At 47.8% G+C, this 20,451-nt stretch overlaps 1 protein-coding gene across 7 annotated transcripts; it reads right to left on the bottom strand.

The window, feature by feature from the left end:
• Positions 1-6,019: 6,019 nt before the first annotated feature.
• Positions 6,020-15,466, bottom strand: PIGV (phosphatidylinositol glycan anchor biosynthesis class V). Of its 7 annotated transcripts, none has more exons than XM_039233133.1 (5): positions 15,409-15,466; positions 14,312-14,410; positions 12,455-12,589; positions 8,187-9,326; positions 6,020-6,838 (listed from the first exon to the last, which is right to left on the bottom strand). In XM_039233133.1, exons 3-5 carry the CDS (start codon positions 12,530-12,532, stop codon positions 6,557-6,559), a joined length of 1,500 nt encoding a protein of 499 aa, XP_039089064.1. In that variant the 5' UTR covers positions 12,533-12,589; positions 14,312-14,410; positions 15,409-15,466; the 3' UTR covers positions 6,020-6,556. The 7 variants fall into 7 exon arrangements, with proteins under 7 accessions (XP_039089064.1, XP_039089082.1, XP_039089073.1 ...); XM_039233151.1 differs by lacking the exon at positions 15,409-15,466 and adding an exon at positions 15,239-15,402; XM_039233142.1 differs by lacking the exon at positions 15,409-15,466 and adding an exon at positions 15,124-15,402.
• Positions 15,467-20,451: the final 4,985 nt, after the last annotated feature.

A 20,451-nucleotide genomic window follows, 5' to 3' on the forward strand; every position in this document is an offset into this window, starting at 1 on the left:
GGCAATGATATCTTGCACATAACCCCAAAACCACAGGCAGCAAGAGAAAAATAGAAATTGGACTGCATCAAAATTAAAAACTTGTGTGCATCAAAGGACACTATGAACAAAGTGATAAGGCAACCAGGCAACCTATGGAATGGGAGAAAATATTTGCAAGTTACATATCTGATTGGTATCCAAAATATCCAACAACACAAAAACAACAAAAAACAAGCAACTTGATTTAAAAATGAGCAAAGGAGAGGGGGGTGGATGGCTCAGTTGATTAAGCATCCAACTCTTCAGCTCAGGTATCTCACAGTCTGTGGGATCAAGCCCTGTGTCAGGCTCTGCACTGACAGCATGGAGCCTGCCTAGGAGTCTCTCTCTCCTTTCTCTGTGTCTCCTCTGCTCATGCTCTCTCTCAAAATAAATAAACTTTTAAAAAAAGGACAAAAGATCTGAATAAATATTTTTCCAAAGTCTGGGGGGGCACCTGGGTGGCTCAGTCGGTTGGACAACCAACTCTTGATTTCGGCTCAGGTCATAATCTCACGGCTCATGAGTTTGAGCCCCACGTCAGGCTCTGTGCTGACAGCTCAGAGCATGGAGCCTGCTTCAGATTCTGTGTCTGCCCCTCTCTCTGCCTGTCCCCTCTTCACACTCTGTCTCTCTCTCTCTCTCAAAAAAAAATTTAAAAATTTAAAAAATATTTCCCCAAAGATACATGTTTCATGCACCAGTAACACATGAAAAGATGTTCAACATCACTTACCATTAGGGAAATGCAAATCAAAACCACAATGAGACATCACCTCATACCCACTAGGATGGTTATTATTTAAAACAAAACAAAATAGGGGCACCTGTCTGGTTCAGTCAGTACAGCATGTGACTCTTAATCTCAGGGTCACATGTTCAAGCCCCACATTGGGCGTGGAGCCTACTTTAAAAAATAAAACAAGTAAGTGTTGGTGAGAATGTGGAGAAATTTGAAACCTGTGTATTGCTAGTGGGAATGTAAAATGGTGCTGCTGCTGTGGAAAACAGCATGAGAGTTCCTCCAAAAATTAAACATAGAATTACCACGTGACCCAGCAATTCCAATTCTGGGTAGATACCCAAAATAATTGAAAGCAGGGACTTGAACAGACACTTGTCTACTAGTGTTCATAGCATCATTATTCATTAATAGCCAAAAGGTGGAAGCAACAAAATATCCACTGACAGATGAATGGAAAGGTGAAATGCGGTGTATTCATATAATGGAATGTTATTCAGCCACAAAAAGAAAGGAAAATGTGACATATGCTACACACAATATGGATGAACCTTGAAGATGTAATGAGAAGTGAAATAAGCAAGTCACAAAAGGACAAATGTTGTGAAGGAGTGGCCAGATTCACAGAGACAGAAAGTTAGAATGATGATCGTCAGAGGCCGGGAGGGTAGAGGGAATGGGGAGTTACTGCTGAATGGGTGTCAGGTTTTAGTTTGGGAAGATGAAAAAGTTCTGGAGATGGACGGTGGTGACTTGCATGACAATGTGAATATACTAATGCCACTGAACTTTACACTTAAAAGTGGTTAAAATGGTAAGGTTTATGTTATGTTTATTTTAAGTGCATGTGAGTTGCGTGCACGGTGTGCCCCCGGTTGGCCAAGATTTAAAATAGCTTTTCGGTCCCTATGCTTACACCAGCAGCAAGTAGACTGTGAAACCTGCACATTCTCCCAGGAGGTCAGACTCCCCCAAGCCCATCTCAGATGTGGCCCTGAAGGATGACCAGTGAGCAAGAGGGCACAGCCATCAGGCATGGAGAACAATGCACAAAGGGGTCCCTCCTGGAACAAATCAGGGCCTAATCAAGGAGTGTCCCCAGCCCCTGGGAAGAGGACTTTGACAGTCTGACCAGTGGAGATTCAGAACTGCTTTGGATCAGAGACTGCTCTATGTCTTCAATTCTTTCCTTTTCTCAATAGATACTTATATGAATGTTATTGTTGTGCTGCCACTGGATGTTTTTTTTTTTTTCCCCCAGTTCATAAGGAACCATATCGGAAGAAGATGGAGAGATGTGGAGCTGAATATAGTCACTAAATGGGATTTTGGGTTATCTCCCTTGGGAAGGGGTGTGTTTTCTCTGTGAGAAGAGCAAAAACAGGTATTTGGCTCTGAAAGACAGACTGAGGCAGTCTGTGACACAAATATCTGCATTTTCTTCTTCCTAAACCCACATCCAGACTTTATTTCCCAGTAGGGTTGCCAGATTTAGCAAATAAAAATACAGGCTGCCTGGTTAAATCTGAATTTCCGATAAACAACGAAGAATTTCTTAGTAGAAGTATGTCCTGTGCAACGTTTGAAACATAATTATACTGAAAAAATATTTGTTTACCCAAAATTAAAGTTTAACTGGGCATCCTGTATTTCATCTGGGAGCCCTACTTCCCCACCTCCCTTGCAGTTAGATGCGGCCATGAGACTGAGTTCTAGCCAATGGTATGAAATGCAAGTGATGTGCGTCTCTTTTAGGCTGGGCCTCTTACAACCTCTTTGAAAGCAGAGGACTCTGAACCCCTAGAGGAAGGGAGAGTCACAAAATGGAAGAAGCCCAGGTTCCAAATGATTAGATAGAAGAGGCTTCCCTCTCCAAACCTCCACCAAACTACAATGTAAACAAGAAAGGAGCTTGTAGATAAAGCCAGAGTTTTAGAAGTTGCTTATTACAGCAGCTAGTCTATCCTAATCCCTAAACCAATAACTTTCCTCAATCTTTCTTTAACAGTGTGTGATCCTAGTAACCATCTTTTTGTTCTTGAAACTCTCTTCCCCGATACTATTTTTTTCTAGTCTTTTGATGATGATGTTTAAGTGTTTGATGATAAATAGCTACCATTCACGAAGTTCTTACTATTGCCAGGTGCCACGCTAGTGCTTTATCTAGTGTCTCATTTAATCCTCAGAACTACGCTGTGTGGTTGCTGCTATCACCCCCATTTTCCAGGATGAGAAAACAGGTTTAGAGAAGTTGAATCACTTGCCCAAGATCTTACGGGCCCTCCTTCTGTCTCTACACTTTTCTTTCTTTTTTTTTTTTTTTTAATATTTTTTATTTATTTCTAGGAGAGAGAGAGACAGCGTGAGCAGGGGAGGGTCAGAGAGAGAGGGAGTCACAGACTGAAACAGGCTCCAGGCTCTCAGCTGGCAGTGAGCACAGAGCCCGACGCGGGGCTCGAACCCACGAACCGTGAGATCATGACCTAAGCGAAAGTCGGACACTTAACCGACTAAGCCACCCAGGCGCCCCTCTACACTTTTCTTTTTGACAGTCTCATCCAAGATCACGGCTGCTGCTGTAAAGATCATGTCTGTGTGGATGGCTCCCTGACCTCTCTCCTTGCCTCCGGTTCCACATTTCCTGGCATATGAATGTGTTGAATGTGCAGTCACTGTAAGATCAGCATGTCTGAAGTGCAGCTATTCCTTTGTTGGACTGTTCTAAACACTTTTCATTTTGTTTCCACAACCACCTGAGGAGAGAGATGATGTTATTTGTATCTATGAGGTAGACAGTGTTATCCTCACTTCACAGATGAGGAAACTGAGGCTCAGAGATTCAGTATCTGGCTGACATTTATGCATCAGTACACAGATCTCAATGACAATATCTCAGTTCCACTCAAGCTGAGCTTCTCCCTGTCCTGTTCCCGTGGCCTGCTTCCTATACTCATTCTCTGCCCTTAACTCTCAAATCCTCTCCAACCTTCGAGTCCAGCTCAAAGGCTATTTCCCCACCAAGTCTGTTCAAGTATTACAAACTGGAAAGGATCACCATCTTGTGTGAATTTACAGAGGACTTAATCTGTACCTCACTTACCTTTTCCTATGCATACAAGCAAAACTTTAATTCTTCCTAATCATAAAAAGCTCAAGTAGAGAGCTATAGAGCAAGAAGTTCAAGTGGCCCTTCAGTCTCCAGAATTTACCAGCTTCTATCTTGATTAACGTTTCTGTGTATCTGCTACCAACTCTATTAGACAGTTATTTGAGGACAGGAGGTATAGCGAGTCACCTTTAGTCCCTAAAATAGGCATTAATAAACAATTGTTTAAAGAACCAATCAATTTCAAATCCTCTGAGCCTGCACACACTACATTTTTAGATGAAGGTGAGAAGGTCTGTTCAAGAAAAGAAGTGATTTTTCCTCAAGGGGACTGGTAAAGACATGTCAAACACTCCCTCTCCTCCCACCTTCATTAAAGAACAAAAAAGCATCTACTTCTTAGGTGTATGAAGCGTCTGGTTTCTGTTTTAGCTGGGTCTCAGAAGGAAATGACTTTTCTCTGAAATTGTAGACGCCCAACCCAGCTGCAGCATTGTTAGACCTTAGGGTAAACAGGAAGCTTCCTGCCTTGGGCCCTTCATGCTCCTCTCGCAGACTATTAAAGACTGTTAATAGGATGGTAAAAGGACAGCTGCTGGCCATAAAATCAGCCCATTCCTTAGATCCTTGGAGAATAGCAACTAGATCCCGCCAAGGTCAGAGAGAAGTCTCCAGGTCACATACCAGGTGTGTCCACCTAGCTGGGGTCCTCAGTTATCTCCTCTATGATCAAAGGTGACCATGATGGCCTTTGCAGAATACCAGAGTTTGGTTCCTCCCTATTAGAGGAGAAGGTGGGATTTCCACTTAAAGGGTTTCTGGTCCTTGAAAGAATTTGTGTCTGCATGCAACCAGTCCTGCTCATCCCTAAAAAGAGGTAGAGTGGAGAATCCAGGAAAGCAAAGAATCTAGTGCTCCTACCTCTGTGGTACAGAGCTGAAATAGGGCCTCAAGTCTTCCTGCACACAGGGTGGAAATCCCTGGATTTGCAGCTGTTGGTGAGGAAGGAGGGAACGGTTTCTGCCAACTGGAGGGACACTAGGGCAGGGGTTATCCTCTTTTGCCAAGAAGGGCACTCGGGTGTCTTGGCAGAAGGCAGAGGGCTGCCCCGATCTGTGTGTACATTTTCAGAAGCATTTGACTCTGGACCAAATGCTCTCAGCTGTGCTAAAGCTGGGGCAATGGATGGGAAATGCTTATTGGCCAGGCTGACTAGAAGCTCCCACAGAGGGTGTTGGGGCTCAGCCAGGAGCTTCCCTTCAGCTGGCAAGTTCAGCTTTCTGTCATGGTCAGAGGGAGCATGTCAAAATTCCAATTCTCCGTGCTCTCCAGAAGCTATGATTACCCATCTACTTTGAAATTTCTGCTTGGTGGATTTTTTAGCTTAAATAGGGATTGAGTGGTGATGATACAGAGCCTCTTACCTGGCTCAAAGAATGAACAAAAATAACTCAGGAGGGGTCAGTGCTCTTACTACCAGTACAGTGATGGGCTCATAACCAAACGGGAGCCAGGAAGATACCATTTCGTCCAACTTTGTACTTACCCACGATCTTTCAATTCATGCTGCCCAGTTGGCTCCTCTGACCCATGTCCACCAACCAATCAAGCACAGACACTTGGGCACATCAGGAAAACCAGTCACCATTTGACCCTTTACTTGCCCGGCACAGATTTACTTACACAGGTCAGGCGACCTTATTTGCCAGGTGTCACTGCTTTTCCTCATTCAAAGGAATGGTCACTTGAGTTAGTCCTCAGAGTTGCACCTAAGGAGGGAGGATTTCTTCTAAGTCCTGAAAGCAGGAGAAGTGGATATTTTCTCCTAAAGTCACATGTTGGAGCCGCTACATGCAGTGTTGAGACTGGGGTGATCCCATGGCTTAAGGGAGCTCTGAAGATCTTAGAGCAGAAAGGGACCTACTAGACTATATGGCCCATCCTCTCTCCTCTCCCAGTAGGATAATGTTATTTCCCCCAGGTTCAGAAGAGGTAACTAAGGCTGTGAAATCCCTCTCAAGGTCACAGAGCTGGTAAATGAGGTTTTACTGAGAGGACTACAATCCGGGTCTCCTGCCTCTTTGTGCAATGTTCTTTTTACCACGACTTTTTCCCTAGGAAATTTGTAGTGTTTTAAAAAAGGTAATTCATTGCATGCATAACCAAAAGTAGTTTAATTTGCTTATCTTTACAAGTTTTTTTCATATAAATAAATGAAGAAATCATGAAAAAAATAATCAGAAACAATGTCCCATTTTGAAAAGGTGGTCCCACTTTGCTTCTTACTGCCATTATCCTGTTCAGACTTCCGCCATCACGTGTGGACTACTACCAGCCTATCGGCTAGAGCCTTTGCTGAAACTGACATGTAAATAATTTACGTTTAAATTTACATGTGGGTCAGTGGTAAGTCTGTAACTATCTTTGCTTTGCTTGGTGGAGGGAACAGATCCAAGTGTAACTTTAGACCTGGAGTATGATTTCTTCACTTACAGAGAAAGCAGCTACTACTCAAAATTTGCCACAGCCAGGACCAGCAGGGGCTCTCCAGTGGCTTATACTTCTCCCAGTCCTGACCAGCGTTGAGAGAGAGAGACAGAGGCGTTCTAATGGACGGAGCAAGGGTCCCAGGGCAGCGGAGACAGTCCCAGTATGTATCTGTACTTCCAGACCCCGGAGACTCCCGGTCATGTCCAAGGCAGGAAGTTGCAATGCAGGAGTAGTCCCAGGAGCCAGTAAGACAGGAAGTAGCTCAGAATGCAACGTGTGACTAGAGAACAGGTTTTCCAGTTGTACAAAAGTCCCATGATTGAATTCCTGGGGACCTTTTGTCCTGGTGGGGAGTCCCCTGCAAGCGGCTTCCAAGACCCAGTCTCTAGGGATTTCAGCAGTGGCTCTTGATCCTGAAGTAAGCAAGCTGGAAACCAGTACACAATAGGAGTGGAGGAACCTAGAAACCTGGTGAGAACCTGAAAATCATAAGAGGGGAAACCCACGTTTATTGGACTGTCACTGCTTCAAACTGGACCAGCCTGGGGCTTCCCTGCTGCCAGGTGAACTATAACCCCATGACAAGACATGTATTGTACCGGAACAGAGACGCAGCAGAACTTAGGATGTGCCTGATGAAGCTGTGTGTGACACCAGCCGGGTGACCTCGATGTTACAAATAAACAGCTCCAGACTAGTTACTACAGTAATGGGCCAATCAATACTAAAAACTCTAGGGGTCCAAGGTTAGTCTAGGGCCTGGACTCTAAACACTAGGCTGTGACATGGGGCTCTGGGGACCCGAAGTGGTTCCCTCATCCCCTGGGAATGGCAAAACAGAGGGAAAGGGGGCCAGGGATCCTGCAGTTCAACATTTTCCCTTCTAGGGGAGTTCAGAGCCAAGTCTCCACATGGCCTCCCTCATCTAAGCTGGAAACTCTAAGCTCTGCTGGCACTCACTCTACTAGTTAATCCAGCTACAAACACAGAATGCTACTTTCTATTTCCCCTGTGTCTCTTATTCACACAGCCCAGAGAACTTCACAAACAGCCGATGGGCGCCTCCAAGAGGCAGAAACTGCCAAGGAGTGGCCCGCACAGAGGGAAAAAACTTCCTCGGGATTATGTGGGAAATGGGGCCACAGCCAAGAATTTTAAAAAAATAGAAAGTAGCGAACACTTCCCATCCCTATCTCCCCACCCCCACCCCAAACATGCACAAGGGAGCTCCTCTGGAGGCGGCATCTGCTAGAGCAGAGACTGCCTCAACGCATCGACAGTCAGGCAGACGCTCCGGCCGTTAACAGTGCGGCAGGCACAGGTCCCGAGTTCTTCTCTGCGCTTATTCCTTTATCACTGTCTCATCAGGTCCTTCTACAACTCTCTCGTGCCTCTGCACATACCCTTCATCTGCCCAGAATAGTTTTCCTCTGCTTCTTAAACGCATTCCTTCTTACTCTTTAGGACCTAGCCTTAATATGACGCCCTCCTCAACTCCTTCAGTCTGTTAGCTACTTTTTGCTTAGTGCTTCCACAATACTTTATCTCAAAACAGTAACTCCTCTTCCATCCCACTATACTAGGATTTTACCCGGTAAGTGTCTCCCCATTTCTACCATGAGACCCATTGGGCAGCAATCTTATCTCACTTGTCCCATTCCTCAGTGATCTGACCCAGGATCCAGATAAAGAAAGCCCACAAATAGTTGTGGAACGAATAAATTAGGTGCAGCTTTCTCAAATGGGAAGTTAGCAGGCTTCCTTGTCCCTGGGCCAAAGGGTTCTGCCTGTGTTCACCCCCTCATCCCAGCCAGGCGCCCACCTCACCTGAACATGCATGCACAGACTGCCGAACAGCAGCAGTGCTGCAGCGTGGACCACGTACACAAACACCCGAGGGCTGAGGAATCCAGAATCAGATTTTTCTAGGGTCTTACTCTTCTTGCTCCTTTGCATCCCAAGAGTAAGGCAGAGCCAAGGGTGGGTGGTCACATATGTCCACGTTGCCCAGGCAACCAGTAGGGCCACTGGTGCAGCCAGTAGGAAATTGGGCACCTGCTTGAGCTCATAATATCTCAAAAAGCCAACATTCCAGTAGACGTCTTGGATATAGCTGTATATTAGGGGAAGTTCCCAGGAGCACCAAGGTGGCTCATTTCCCTCCACGATCCGGTAGCCCTTGTCTACAGCTAACTGCAGCAAGGGCTTAGGGATGGGGTGGGCTGAGCCTGACAGACAGAACTGGGTATAGGCATAATACTGAAAGAGGGCAAAGGGAAGGCTAAGCATGAGCACAGAGAAGAACACAGAGCCCATCAGCTTCAAGAGTTGTCTCAGAGGATTCAGCACCAGGAGAGAAGACAGAAAGCCTTGGCACTGAGAATACACGAGGAAGCCAATGTTGACCAGCCCATTGGAGCGTACACCTGTGGCAAGGGCAAAGAGGAGTCCACTAGTCCAGCTTCGGCCCCTTTCCAGCTGCCCCATGGCGCTGAATGTCAGAAGGGCAAACAAAGCTTCTGAGTAACCAGCTGCCAGGAAGACATTGGCCGGGCTGAGGCAGAAGAGCAGGGCTCCGTAAAAGGCCTGGCGGGGACAGTGCAAAACCAGACAGCCCAGGTCGTGAAGTGCGACTGCAGCCAGCACGGAGAACAAGGAATTGAGCAATGCTACTGAGATCAACAGGCAACTCCGTAGGTTCAGTAATGCCCGCAGGGGTCTCAGGAGTTCCGCTCCCAGCAGGAGAGCCAGGGGGAAGCCAGGGAAGAAGGCGAAGTTGTGCTCATACAGATAGCCGTGCTCGGCAATGAACAGGAAGTGTTCAGCATCCCAGTGAGACAGGCCACCCAAAAGACCTTCCACAAGTTGGTCCACAGAGCCCGAGGGGGCGAGGCGAGGAGGAGAGAAGGCTTCTGCACGGTGATCTGGGATGACGGCATTGAAGAAAGCCTGCGGGATGAAGGAGAACTAGCATTGCTGTTGAGCAACTGGAAGGGAAGAATTACTATTTAATAAAATGAGGAAGAACAGACTTGTTGGCGGACAACCAGGAGTTCAGTTCTAGACTAGCTACATTTGAGTTCGACATTCCAGCGCAGAGGTCAACAAGGCAGTGAGATATAGGAGTCTGAGGGTCAGGAGGGTGGTCATGGCTGGAGACATAAATTGAAGCATCATAAGTGCACAGAGGGTATTTAAAGTCATGAGACTGAATGCGATCACCTGGAGAGGAAGTATGGCTAGAGTTATCAGGGGACTGGGCCCTGGATGTGTCAACATTTAGAGGCTTGAAGGACAATGAGGATCCAGAATGAAGATAAAAAAGGAATAGTCAGTGAGGTACGAAGAGAACCAGGAGAGAGTGGTGTCTGAGAACCCAGTGAAGCAAGGGAGTGATCAACTCTGTTAAGTGCTACTGGGAGGTCAGGGAAGATGGGGACTGAAAAATGGCCGCTGGGTTTAGAAACGTGTAGGTCACTGGTAAGTTCGCAAGAGCTATTCGGTGGAGCTGAGGACGCGGCAGACTTCATGGACTGGGTTTGGCAAAGAAAGGGAGAAGGGAGACTGCAGGAATAGACAACTATTTGGATGCATTTGGCTGTAAATGGGGTAGTAACGAACGACAATGTGGGAGATAAGTGTCTGTTTGTGAATGGGAACAATCCGGTGGAAAGGCGACCACCAGGTTTGCAGGTGATCAGGGAGAATGGCTGCAGCAGGCAGAAAGGGGTAGGAACCACTATGCTGGTAGAGGAGCGGGGCCTGAAGAAGACAGCTGGCTTCAGCCCCACTTCAGCAGTAAAGGCCCAGAGGTGCAGATGCACGCATGTGACGGAGGTGGTGGGAGCAGGTACAAGGTCACTTCTGACTGCATCTATTATTCTGAGTTTTCACTCAGGGAAGCAAGCTGGGGAAAAGGGGTTAGGGACTTGAACAAAGAGGAAGAAAAAAAACAACATGTAAAATAAGTCATCTATGACCCCAGTTCTCAAAACAGGCTGCGCACTGGAATCACCCAAGGAGATTAAAAAATACTGAGGTCTGGGTCCCATCCCCAGAGTTAATGACTGAACTGGTATGGGACACACCCTGGGCATTGACATTTTTTAAAAAATTTCCCCAGAGGGATTCGGATGTGCAGAACAATTTGAGAGAACGGGAGGGTGAATGGGCCAGGGAAATAAGATTGCCAGGTAGCACTAAGGGCTCACTTGGGCCACTGACCTTGCAGAGAAAGAGACCAGTCAAGACAGTTGTGTGTTCTTCTCTAGGCAGATGCAGGAATAGAGAGAATGAAACTGAGCTGTGGCTAGGCTTTTGTCTTGTGACGAAGCCAGGGAGAAGGGAGCAAGCGAATTATGCGTGTATGCCTGGGAGACCATGGAATCTAGCTGGCTAAGGGGCATGGAAGCCATAAGGTGGATGAGGCACAGTGAAACGGCAGTAGAACCAATGGATTTTAAGTTCTGAGGGGGTGGAAGAACCGTTAGAACTGGGTTACTAGAGGGAGTGAGTCGGAAAGATAGGAGATAGTGGTTAGTTGTATCAGCTTTATTAATATTGAAACCACCAAGAAATCAACAGTAGTTCTGGAAAGAGCAACGGTGAATCGGGAGCTCAAACCTTCAAGGAATGGAGGGGAATGAGTTGTCATTAACAGAGATGCCAGCAATAATGAAGGATAACTGGGGGTATCATCTGAGGCATGAGATTTAAAGCTGGAAGGGGGCTGGGGGAAAGAGAGGGATAAGGAAACAGAATTATTGTTAAATGTCTCTTTGCATCATTAGATTGTCAACTACTTAAGGAAAAGAGACCAAGACTTTCCATACTCACCACCTACCACAGTTCTCAAAAGAGTAGGCCCTTAATACAACTGTAGTGGCTGAGTGAGAGAAGAGGAGACATACTCGTTTCCAGATCACCATGAGAATTAGTCCTGGTTCCCTATCCTGGACGCCAGTTCACAGTCCTGCCAGTCACTCATCTGAGGCTGTTCAAAGCCATCACTGAGTCAGTTTCCCCGTATAATTCCATTTTTAGGGCTCTCTCTCTTTTTGGTCGGTTTATCAGGCCACTTTCAACAGTGAAAACAAATGGGACAAGAGACACAGTCACAGATAACAGCCCTCGTCTCCAAGTTGAAGCTACTTTTAACTAAACCTGGGGCCCAGTGGAGGCTGCTATGCCTTATAGTGTGGGAAGGGAGAAAGGAGGTTTCCAGAGAGGAAACAGCTATGAGCCTGAGAAAGTGGCATTTGTGGGAAGAAAAAAAAAAATCACACATAATCATGCTAACATAACATCCCTAGGTTGTTGACATACATTCAACAACACATACTGAGAACATACTAAGCACTGAGCACTGTGCTAGGCACCAGATAGAATTCCTATATGTGTGAAATGTGATTAAAATATTTATCAAGAGCAGCCTTGGAGGGGAAAGGGAGTTGTAAAGGTGCGAATGCATTCTGAGGGTTGTGGTGGGTGAGGCATCAAGGGGAGATGCCAAGGGGAAGAGTTGGGACATTGCTGACTAACCAAATATACACAGATTGTCTCAGGATCGTGCACTCAGCTGACTGACACAGTGCTCAGTCTCCTGGTAAAGGGACTCAGGGCAATGCCTTGCGCTGTCATGTCGTAAAGGCATCTCTCATTACAGAACCTCATGGTCTATTAAAGAGACCACTAGCTCTGAAGTTAGGAACTTCTGGGGTCTGACTCTGGCCCTTCTCTAACTTGCTATGTGTCTTTAGGGAAGCCATTTAAGCTTTCTGGGCCTCTGCTGCTTCATGTGTAAAACAAGGGATTAAAAGACCATTTCTGGGGGGCCTGGCTGGCTCAGTCAGTAGAGCTTGTAACTCTTGTTCTTGGAGTTGTGAGTTTGAGACCCACACTGAGCATGATGTTTACTAAAAAATAAATATTTTTTAAAAGACCATATCTAAGAGTCTCAGCCACTTCTTAGTTATCAGGCATAAGTGTCTATGGTTCCAACCACATGGAAGGGTACACCTGGGAGGCAGAAAGAAAATGGGGATGATTCTTAGTGTCTAGCCCAGCATGTGCAGGACAAAAGATCAGAGACTTACCTGCAGCACCAAAGTCAGGACACGGCAGCTGATGGCAAACCTCAGCACCTCTTTCCTGGACGGATCCAGGGGCCACATCCTCTCACCAGCAGGAATTCAGGGGTGTTGCTGCCAGGACTAAGCTCCCTCGGGCTTCTAAACTCCAAAACCCAAGGAGAAAACGTCACATGCGGGCCGGAAGTAAATTCTTGAAAGCATTCTTCACAGGAGACTCCCCCTTCGACACTACATGGCAAGCTTCACCACCTAACTGCCCAGATGAGGGACAAGCATCTCGAAGGCAGATGGGACCACTTGGTGTCACTCTGAAGCACTATCTTGTCAGGAAAGTTCTACACAGATGGGCATGAAGCTGGTAGCCAAGCTCGCAGAAAATCTTTAAAAAGCCTTCTGAATGCCCCCATGCAGGAATTAAAGACCTGGGTTCAGTCCTGACTCTGTCACTCACAAGGTCTCAGTTAGTGTTTCTGAGCCTCAGTTCTTCATGTATAAAATGGGATCAGACTATTTTCTCTTACAAAATTGTCATGATGGTGAAATGGACGAAAGTGTGAAAAAGTACTAGCAAACCCATGTTGTGGTTGCTATTATTTGGTGCGTGCCCTTTTCCTCCTGCCCAGAATAATAAACTAGATCCCAAACCAGAGTCCCAAAAGTGGGGCACAGAACTAAACTGGAAGACCATAATGACTACACACTCTAGCCTAGCTCTCTGATGTGTGTTCAGCTGGTCTGTTAAATTAAGTGGAGAAGGAAAAGAAAACCACCACTCAGCAGGACTTTAGCCAGCTCACATTGCTAAAACAAACTTAGGGGGAAGACAGAGTCGACTACTAGGGATGGAGAAAACTCTTATTTCCCCATGTCTTTGTTGGAATGGCAGCAATGTATAAACAATTACAAAGCCATTCTGAGACAAGGAATGAATTTTAAGGCTTTTTTAAAAACAGTTCCTTGGGCTAAAAGAAGTAGGAAAGGCTCCTATGGAACATTCAAACACCAGTCTGGGAAATCAGAAGTGGGGGCAAGAGCACCAGAGGCAGCTCACGGATTTGGGGTGAACTATCCCTAAAGGAAAAAAATATTAAAACTGAGAAATTAATGGAGAGGGCTAGAAGACTCTTTTCTTATCTGGCCAATACCTAATACGTCTTTAGGTATCATCTGTTTCTGGAATTCTTCTCAGATGGTCACTAGACTATTAGATATGCTCTCACTGTACTCTGCCTTGTCATCTTTACTGCTGTTGCTTATTTAAGTTGCTTTTGAGGGCAGGGGCTTTGACTGTCTTGCTCCCAACTATATCCCCAGGGCCTGGAATTAGAAACAGGTATTTCAAGCCTGTGTTCTCATTGAGTGAAAGTGGCAAGAACAAGATATGGCATCACAAGTTCATTGGCTCAGGATATAAAATCACTGCCTTAAGTATTCCTTCCACCATATCTCATGCTAAGATCAGGACCTAAGTCATAGGAAAATACAATTCCTCCAGAAAGGGAGCAAGGTTGGCCAATACCAACAGTACCCTTTCCTCAGCAGAAGGGGGCGCCCGTGGCTCACTCCATCGCCAGGAGGCCTGAAGGAAGGGAGGGGCCGTTAACGCCACACCGGTTTGCTCATCAGGATTCAGTTCAAAGGCAGGCTTTTGAAAAAAACCAAAGAGCCGCGGTAGTTTATGAATCTACCCAACATTTCCAGCATCTGACTCGCTGAATCGAGAGGAACTGTAGAAACAGGTACAGCCAAGCTCACACGGCGGCTGATTCTGTATCCTGGGGTGAATTCACTTTTTCTCTTCCATCACTCCCCACTCACATGCAGAAGAAAAAGTTGGGGGCAGAAAAGGAGTTAACCCACCTCTGCCTCTTCACCAGGCTTCCATTCTTCCTTTCCTCTCTCCAGAGTCAAGCAAGCTCTAGCCCCAGCGACCACAGGAGACTTGTAACCTATTCTTAGCTTACAGGTAAATCAAGTAAAAAAACAAAACCAGTGAGTTGTCCTTCTTAGCTAGTTGCAGACCGCACTTCCCAACAGCCCCTTTGCGAAATCACAGATTCTTGAATTAGCAGGACATTTACAGGGCAACTAGTTTTACTCTATTTTCCCGTGAGTTAAATATACCCAGGGTGGTAATAAAAATCTCCATGGCTTTTACATCAGAGATCTCATTAGACCCTGTGAGGCCAGTATAATTACCATCGCCAGTTTATGGATGTGGAAACTGAGGCTCATTGGGGTCAAGTGACAGAGCCTAGGCTATATTTAAAGAGAATGTCATTTTTTTTTCCTTCTGGAACTTCATGGTCTTCCGACCAGCCCTCACCCGGGCCAAAGGCGATGTGCTCTTTCAGGCCAGGGCAACAACCCAGGTCTTCCAAGTCCTAGCCCAATACTTGTCCGAAGACGGCGCATGCTCTTACTGGGTATGCTTAGGGCAGGGAGGGCCCTATCTGAGACTCTGGGGACGCCTGAATCGGAGCCCTGGACCCTTGGATGCTCCCTTGGAGCATCCCCTGTGGAGTGAGTAAATTTCCGTGACTCAGGGTCCTCGGAGCCAGAGGCCTCGCTGGCTGTCGCGAGCCAGAAGCCGCATTCTGCCAGCCCAGCCGAGTCCGAAGCCCATTCTAACCCTTTCCTTTCGGCCACAGTCCCAAACGGACAGTGGGCACCTCTTCTCCCAAAGGGGGCCATGGCTCAGGGGCTACTCCCAAGGGGGCCGGCGGGGCCCAGGCGTCAGGCCGGAAGGCAGGGCAGGGCGGGAGGCTGTAAAGGAAGAGGCGGCACCGGGAAGCCGCTATGGCGGAGGGGCGGGGCTCCTCGCTTCTCGGCGGCCTCCGCCTCATTTCCCTCGGCCTCCGTTTGACGACCTCCCTCCCCCGAGAACTCCAAAGCTCCCGAGCTGGCGCCTGGTCCACATCGCCGGCCCGTCTCGACCTCCTAGGCGGGGCCCGAACCTCAGCTCCTCCATCCGGGGCCCCGAGCGTCCCGCGCTTGCGCACCGGCTCCGCCGAGGCGGCCCCGCCCCCCTCCTGCCCGGACTCGGAGCTGCCCCGCCCCCTTCCGCGGCGGCCATGTTGACTCTGGGCGCGCGGGGCGGGGACGGCGTGGACCCAAGAGTCCGCACCCCTCTGCCTTGGCACCTTCCCGCCTTGGTGACACCTGAAGAGTTCCCCCTGGCGCTTTACGCGCCTCAGGTCCCCTCCCCCTCCTTCCGTTAGTCGGCCGGTGTCAGAGTCGGCGCTCTTGCCCGGGTTGCATCCAGCAAACATCCACTGAGTTCCCGATGTGTGTGTGCTGAGGCTCTCGGAGTTTCGGGCCGCCTCGCGACCTCTTCGAAGAAGCCAGAGCGAGCCACACTTTCCCTGCTGTCGGGCCACAACAGCTCAGCACAGGGCCTGGCACATAGTAGATGTTCTCTGAATAGAAAGAAAAAGCCTTGGGGTTTCTGTGGCCAGCAGTGGCATTCTGCGTCCTGGGTGTGAGGAAAGTGGGGGATCCCCCAGCTTTTCCCCTTCAGCTACCGGGGACCTCGTGTCCTACTTGGATCCCCAGTCCCACCTCAGGTGGCTAATGAGGATTATGAAGGAAATTTAAGAGAATGCGCCTCGTCCCCATCCCCCCCCCCTCCTCCCGCCCCAGGACTCTTCTCCTTCCTCATTCAGGCAGTTGCTCTCGTAGGAAGTGGGGCCAAAAAAGAAGAAGAAAAAGAAGCTAACTCAACAAAACCGTCTGTTAGGGAGGAGCGGCCGGTGGGCACCACTGTAACGGAAACTGTTAGAACAATTTTGCACCCCTCCTTAAAGGAAATAGATAATAAATCCTTCTCCGTTGGTGGATTTCTTGTTTCTCAGGATTCTACAGCCTTTCTGTGGTTTCAGTTAATCGGTCCTCTAAACGGAGCTAGGGTCTGGGTTCGCCTCTGGCCACAGCCCCGGCTGAGGGAGGGGTTTATCTTCTGCCACAGCTATTAACGTGGGTGGGAACAAAAGGATGGTTGCTATCTCTCCAGGCAAAGAAAACTAGCCTGCCTCAGTTCCGTGGGGGGCCAGGGACTGTAGTTTCTGGTTCTCACTCATTTCAGGCTCTGAGACGCAAGGTGCCCTCGGTACTGCTGTGTGTCAGGTGGATCCGGTAGAAAGCACATTGTAGTCCTGTGTTGGAGAAGGGGAAAAATGGAGAGGACTCTGACCCCAGTTTTTTCAGTGCCACTGGTTCTCAGCTTCAGAGGCCTGTGAGTGAATCGGCAAAGCTGTGGTGCACACTCGTGACTGGGGCCTGAGGTTGTGGCTTGAATCTCTAGAAGTCCAGAAGGCTCCCAGCAGCACTCTGTTTGCAAAGACAAAACCCAGCAATGTACTGTACTTGCTGTGTGAATTCACAAGGGAGGAAAGACATGCTTTCCTAAGGTTCCCTCTATCCATTACCAAATTCTCTCAAAAATCTATTTGTACAAAGGACAGGAGTCTCTTGTGACAAGTCAGAACGTTTTCTGACAGCTCGACGGTCACCCGTTCGAGGTAGAACTTTGTCCAGAGCTTCAGCTCTACTTTCCAGCAATTTCTCCTTCCTTCCCTTCTCTGCTGCCCACCCCCCTCCTCTTCCGCTCTGTTTCCTGTTTCATTTTCTGGCTCCTGCTCTGACAGGAAAACAGAAAGCTGAATCTTGTGCTCTCAAAGCCCTGGCTTGTCAGAATGGACGAAGACTAGGTGGGATGGGAGGGGGCTTCTGGGCCTCCAAGGCTGTGGCTGAGTAGTTGAGGAGGCACCTCTCTCTGGTCTGCTTTTAGAGCCTGCAGCTAAAATGGAGTCTGCATCTACACAGGAAGCAAACTGAGCAGCCCGCACTGTGGGAGAGCCAGGGAGACAGACATATCCAAGGGCTCCAAAAAGACTCTGTACCACCCATCCACCTCCATTAAGAAGCAAATGTCCCTCACCACCACCAAATCATTTCACAATACAAATCCCTGATCTAAACAATACAAGCAACGCATCACTATTTCTAGAATCCTAGAAGGTAAGAGAGTTACAGCATTTCTGTTGCGTGAACTTGCCTGGCTCTGCTTTTATGGCTTCCTGCTTGAAATGCCTCACTGCCAGACCACCCTTTGGCCAGCTCACTACCTTCAGGTCCCTGCTGAAAGGTGCTCCATCAGAGAGGCTTTCTCCCACCACCCTGGCCACACCCAGCACCCTGTACTATCCCATCACCCTGTTATTTTCATAGCACCTATCATCACCTGATTGCCCTGTCTGTGAACTTTACTCCTTTCACTGTTTCCTTCTTATGAAATATAAGCTCTATAACAGCACAGACCTTGTTCACCAAAGTATTACTAGCACTCAGAACGGTGCTTTGCACATTGTATATACTCAGTAAAGATCTGGGTTATGAATCAGCTGAACTTGATACTGATATTTTATGGATATGGGAACTGAGGCTCAGAAACGAGGAGTTACTCGCCTGAAGTTACATAGCTCGTGGCGAAGGTGGGACTTGAATTCAGATCTCCTGCCTCCGAGGCCGGTTTTCTGCCACACCACACTATTGTCTTCTTTCTCAGGCTTGCCTCTTTCCCTCTCTTCCTTTTGTTCCGCACAACTAAGAATCTTTACAGGCTCTGCCAAGCATCCCACATAGGGCATGCAATGGCTTAACAGCTCCTATCTACTCTTTCCTCTATTAAATTCCCATCTTACCTCTTTGATTTAGTCAACAAAACGGGGCTGCCTGCTATGTGACAGGGGACGAGGATGTAACAAAGAGCAAGACAGACACAGTCCTTGTCCTCATGGAGATGGTGGTAATATCTGCCTCATGGATTCTATAGTGCTTGGTACAAAGGAATCAATAAAGATGGACTGTTGTAATTCCCTGAACAAAAAGGGGGAAAGAGTGGTGTTCCCACTGGAGGTGTGAAGAAGGAAGTTTGGTAGTTCTCATGGAGCACTCATCATACTGGAGCAGCCTGACGACTCATGTCTTTCTGTAGCTGCCTTGCCTGGCTCCTGCACCATATTCAAGCCCCAGACCGAGCAGTGTATCTATTCTCAGTGATTCAGTTTTAGACACTAAACTTTCCTTTTTTTTTTAAGTTTATTCATTTTGAGAGAGAGAAAGAGAGAGAACAAGCGGGGGAGGGGCATAGAGGGAGGGAAAGGGAGAATCCCAAGCAGGCTCTGCATTGTCAGCACGGAGCCCAATGGGGGGCTCGAACTCATGCACCATGAAATCATGACCTGAGCCGAAAAATCAAGAGTCAGATGCCTAACTGACTGAGCCACCAGGGACTCCGGACACTAAACTCTCCACGGCCCCAGTCCTTTGGGAATGATGGAGTAGCTGACCCTGATCCTGGCTTTGAGGCCACGCCATTATGGGACCAAAGTGACCACACTGCCTTCTGATTCAGTCACTGGCAACTGTTAGCAGGCAGGTCTAATGCCTGTGATGACAGGCAGGCATCTATGCCTTACCAGAACTTTATGCCACTTCTTTCCCCTGTGGGTATTCGCTGGCAGTTTCCAAGGGTGCCTGGTGACATTTACATCCATCCTGAGATCTGGGGTGGCACCAGTCAGGTTTTGGACATTTGCCAAAAGCATCCCTTTGGCCTCGGTTGTATCATTTGAAGACGTCCATCCACCGCAGGACAAAGTCCCCACCCTGCCTCTCAATTGCAGGAGCCACATACTGATCCTTTAAAGGTCATGACACTAAATATTTTTCACCCTTCCTTCGGTGTTTGCCTTTCAGTAGTTAGAAAACCTTGACCCCACTGAGAGGCCTAGTGGGAAGGGCCTTAGCCACTTGGGGGTGGCGGTGGCTGCAAGGCAAAAGAGCCAATGAGGTTGAGAGTATTGTTTAGGCCAGACTTGGCTGCTCTCCAGCTCTGAAAGAAGGTTAAGGTCATTTGGGGGGTGGGGAGGGAGGAGCCTGGGAAAAGAACTACTGGCCACACCCCTGGGTTCTCTACTGGCGAGGTTCTATTTACTTCTCAAAAGCAAATTACTCACAGCTCAGTGGCTAGCAGTTCTCTCAGCCTGTGGTAACTCCAGTCAGAAACCGGAGACCAGGCTAGGCTCCCCCAGCATTGCAGGAGAGCAGATGAAAGGAACCCAGGAAACCAAACTCCTAGGTAATGCTCCACACACAGCCCAGAAATGCATTTTCTAGACTAGAAAATGGGGGTTGAAGAGGCCCGGTGCAAATACAGCCGTTAGCAACACAGCTCACCAAAATACAGATATGAAATGTTTCCCGTGTAGTTTTCTTCCAGCAGAGTCCTAAGAAGGCATCCTGGTTGACGGAGGTTAACCATTGTCTCTACCTCCCCCTTCAATTCATAGAGAATCACTGATTATTCATTCCTGTCCCTGACCCAAATATTAACAACCACACTCAGCTCGATGAACACTTGATTGAAATTCTTGGGACAATTTTTGCCTCATGCTGGATACAACAAAACTCTTTCCTGCTGAGCTCCACAGCGAGATTCAGTTACCCCTTGTTGTCCTCTGACCCAGGAAGGAGGGCCTTCGTCAGCAGGACCTCACTTGGTGTGTGAGCTCAGCTGTGAAATGGGAACCAGAATACTGACTCACAGGCACAATCCTCAGTCCTCCCTTGTAGGGTTATTTGACCTACTACATCTGGTACCTAAGTAGGTACTCACTAGAAAACTGTTGTTTCAAGTTTCACTTCTAAGTGTCCACAACAATAGCATTTTCTCTGTTACTGCTTCTGGTCTCTCCATTGTTTCCCTAGAGAAGAACAGAGAAGCTCTATATTGCAACACCCAGTCTTATAAAAGTAACTGCATCTGGCCAACATCTACAATTTCATTCAACGACTACTTATTAAGTGGCCAGGCTGTTGTAGGATAGGGATGTAGCAGTGAACGCGATAACCCCCCTGCCCTCAGAGAGCTTACATTCTAGGGGAAGATGACAAGGGAGTACAATATACAGTTGACCCTTGAACAATGGGCTTGAATC

This window comes from Hyaena hyaena, unplaced genomic scaffold (assembly GCF_003009895.1).
Source record: "Hyaena hyaena isolate Hyena2069 unplaced genomic scaffold, ASM300989v1 scaffold_3, whole genome shotgun sequence".
In the NCBI taxonomy this organism is placed as follows: domain Eukaryota; kingdom Metazoa; phylum Chordata; class Mammalia; order Carnivora; family Hyaenidae; genus Hyaena; species Hyaena hyaena.

Bases quoted from the DNA above. Each gene is read 5' to 3' on its own strand.
- PIGV (XM_039233133.1), bottom strand. From the start codon at position 12,532: ATGTGGCCCCTGGATCCGTCCAGGAAAGAGGTGCTGAGGTTTGCCATC. The intron at 9,327-12,454 runs GTAAGTCTCTGA...CAGCAATGCTAG, and splicing joins TCCTGACTTTGGTGCTGCAG to TTCTCCTTCATCCCGCAGGC. The intron at 6,839-8,186 runs GTGAGGTGGGCG...TATGATTTTCAG, and splicing joins GTCTGTGCATGCATGTTCAG to GTTCTCACCAGGTTTCTAGG.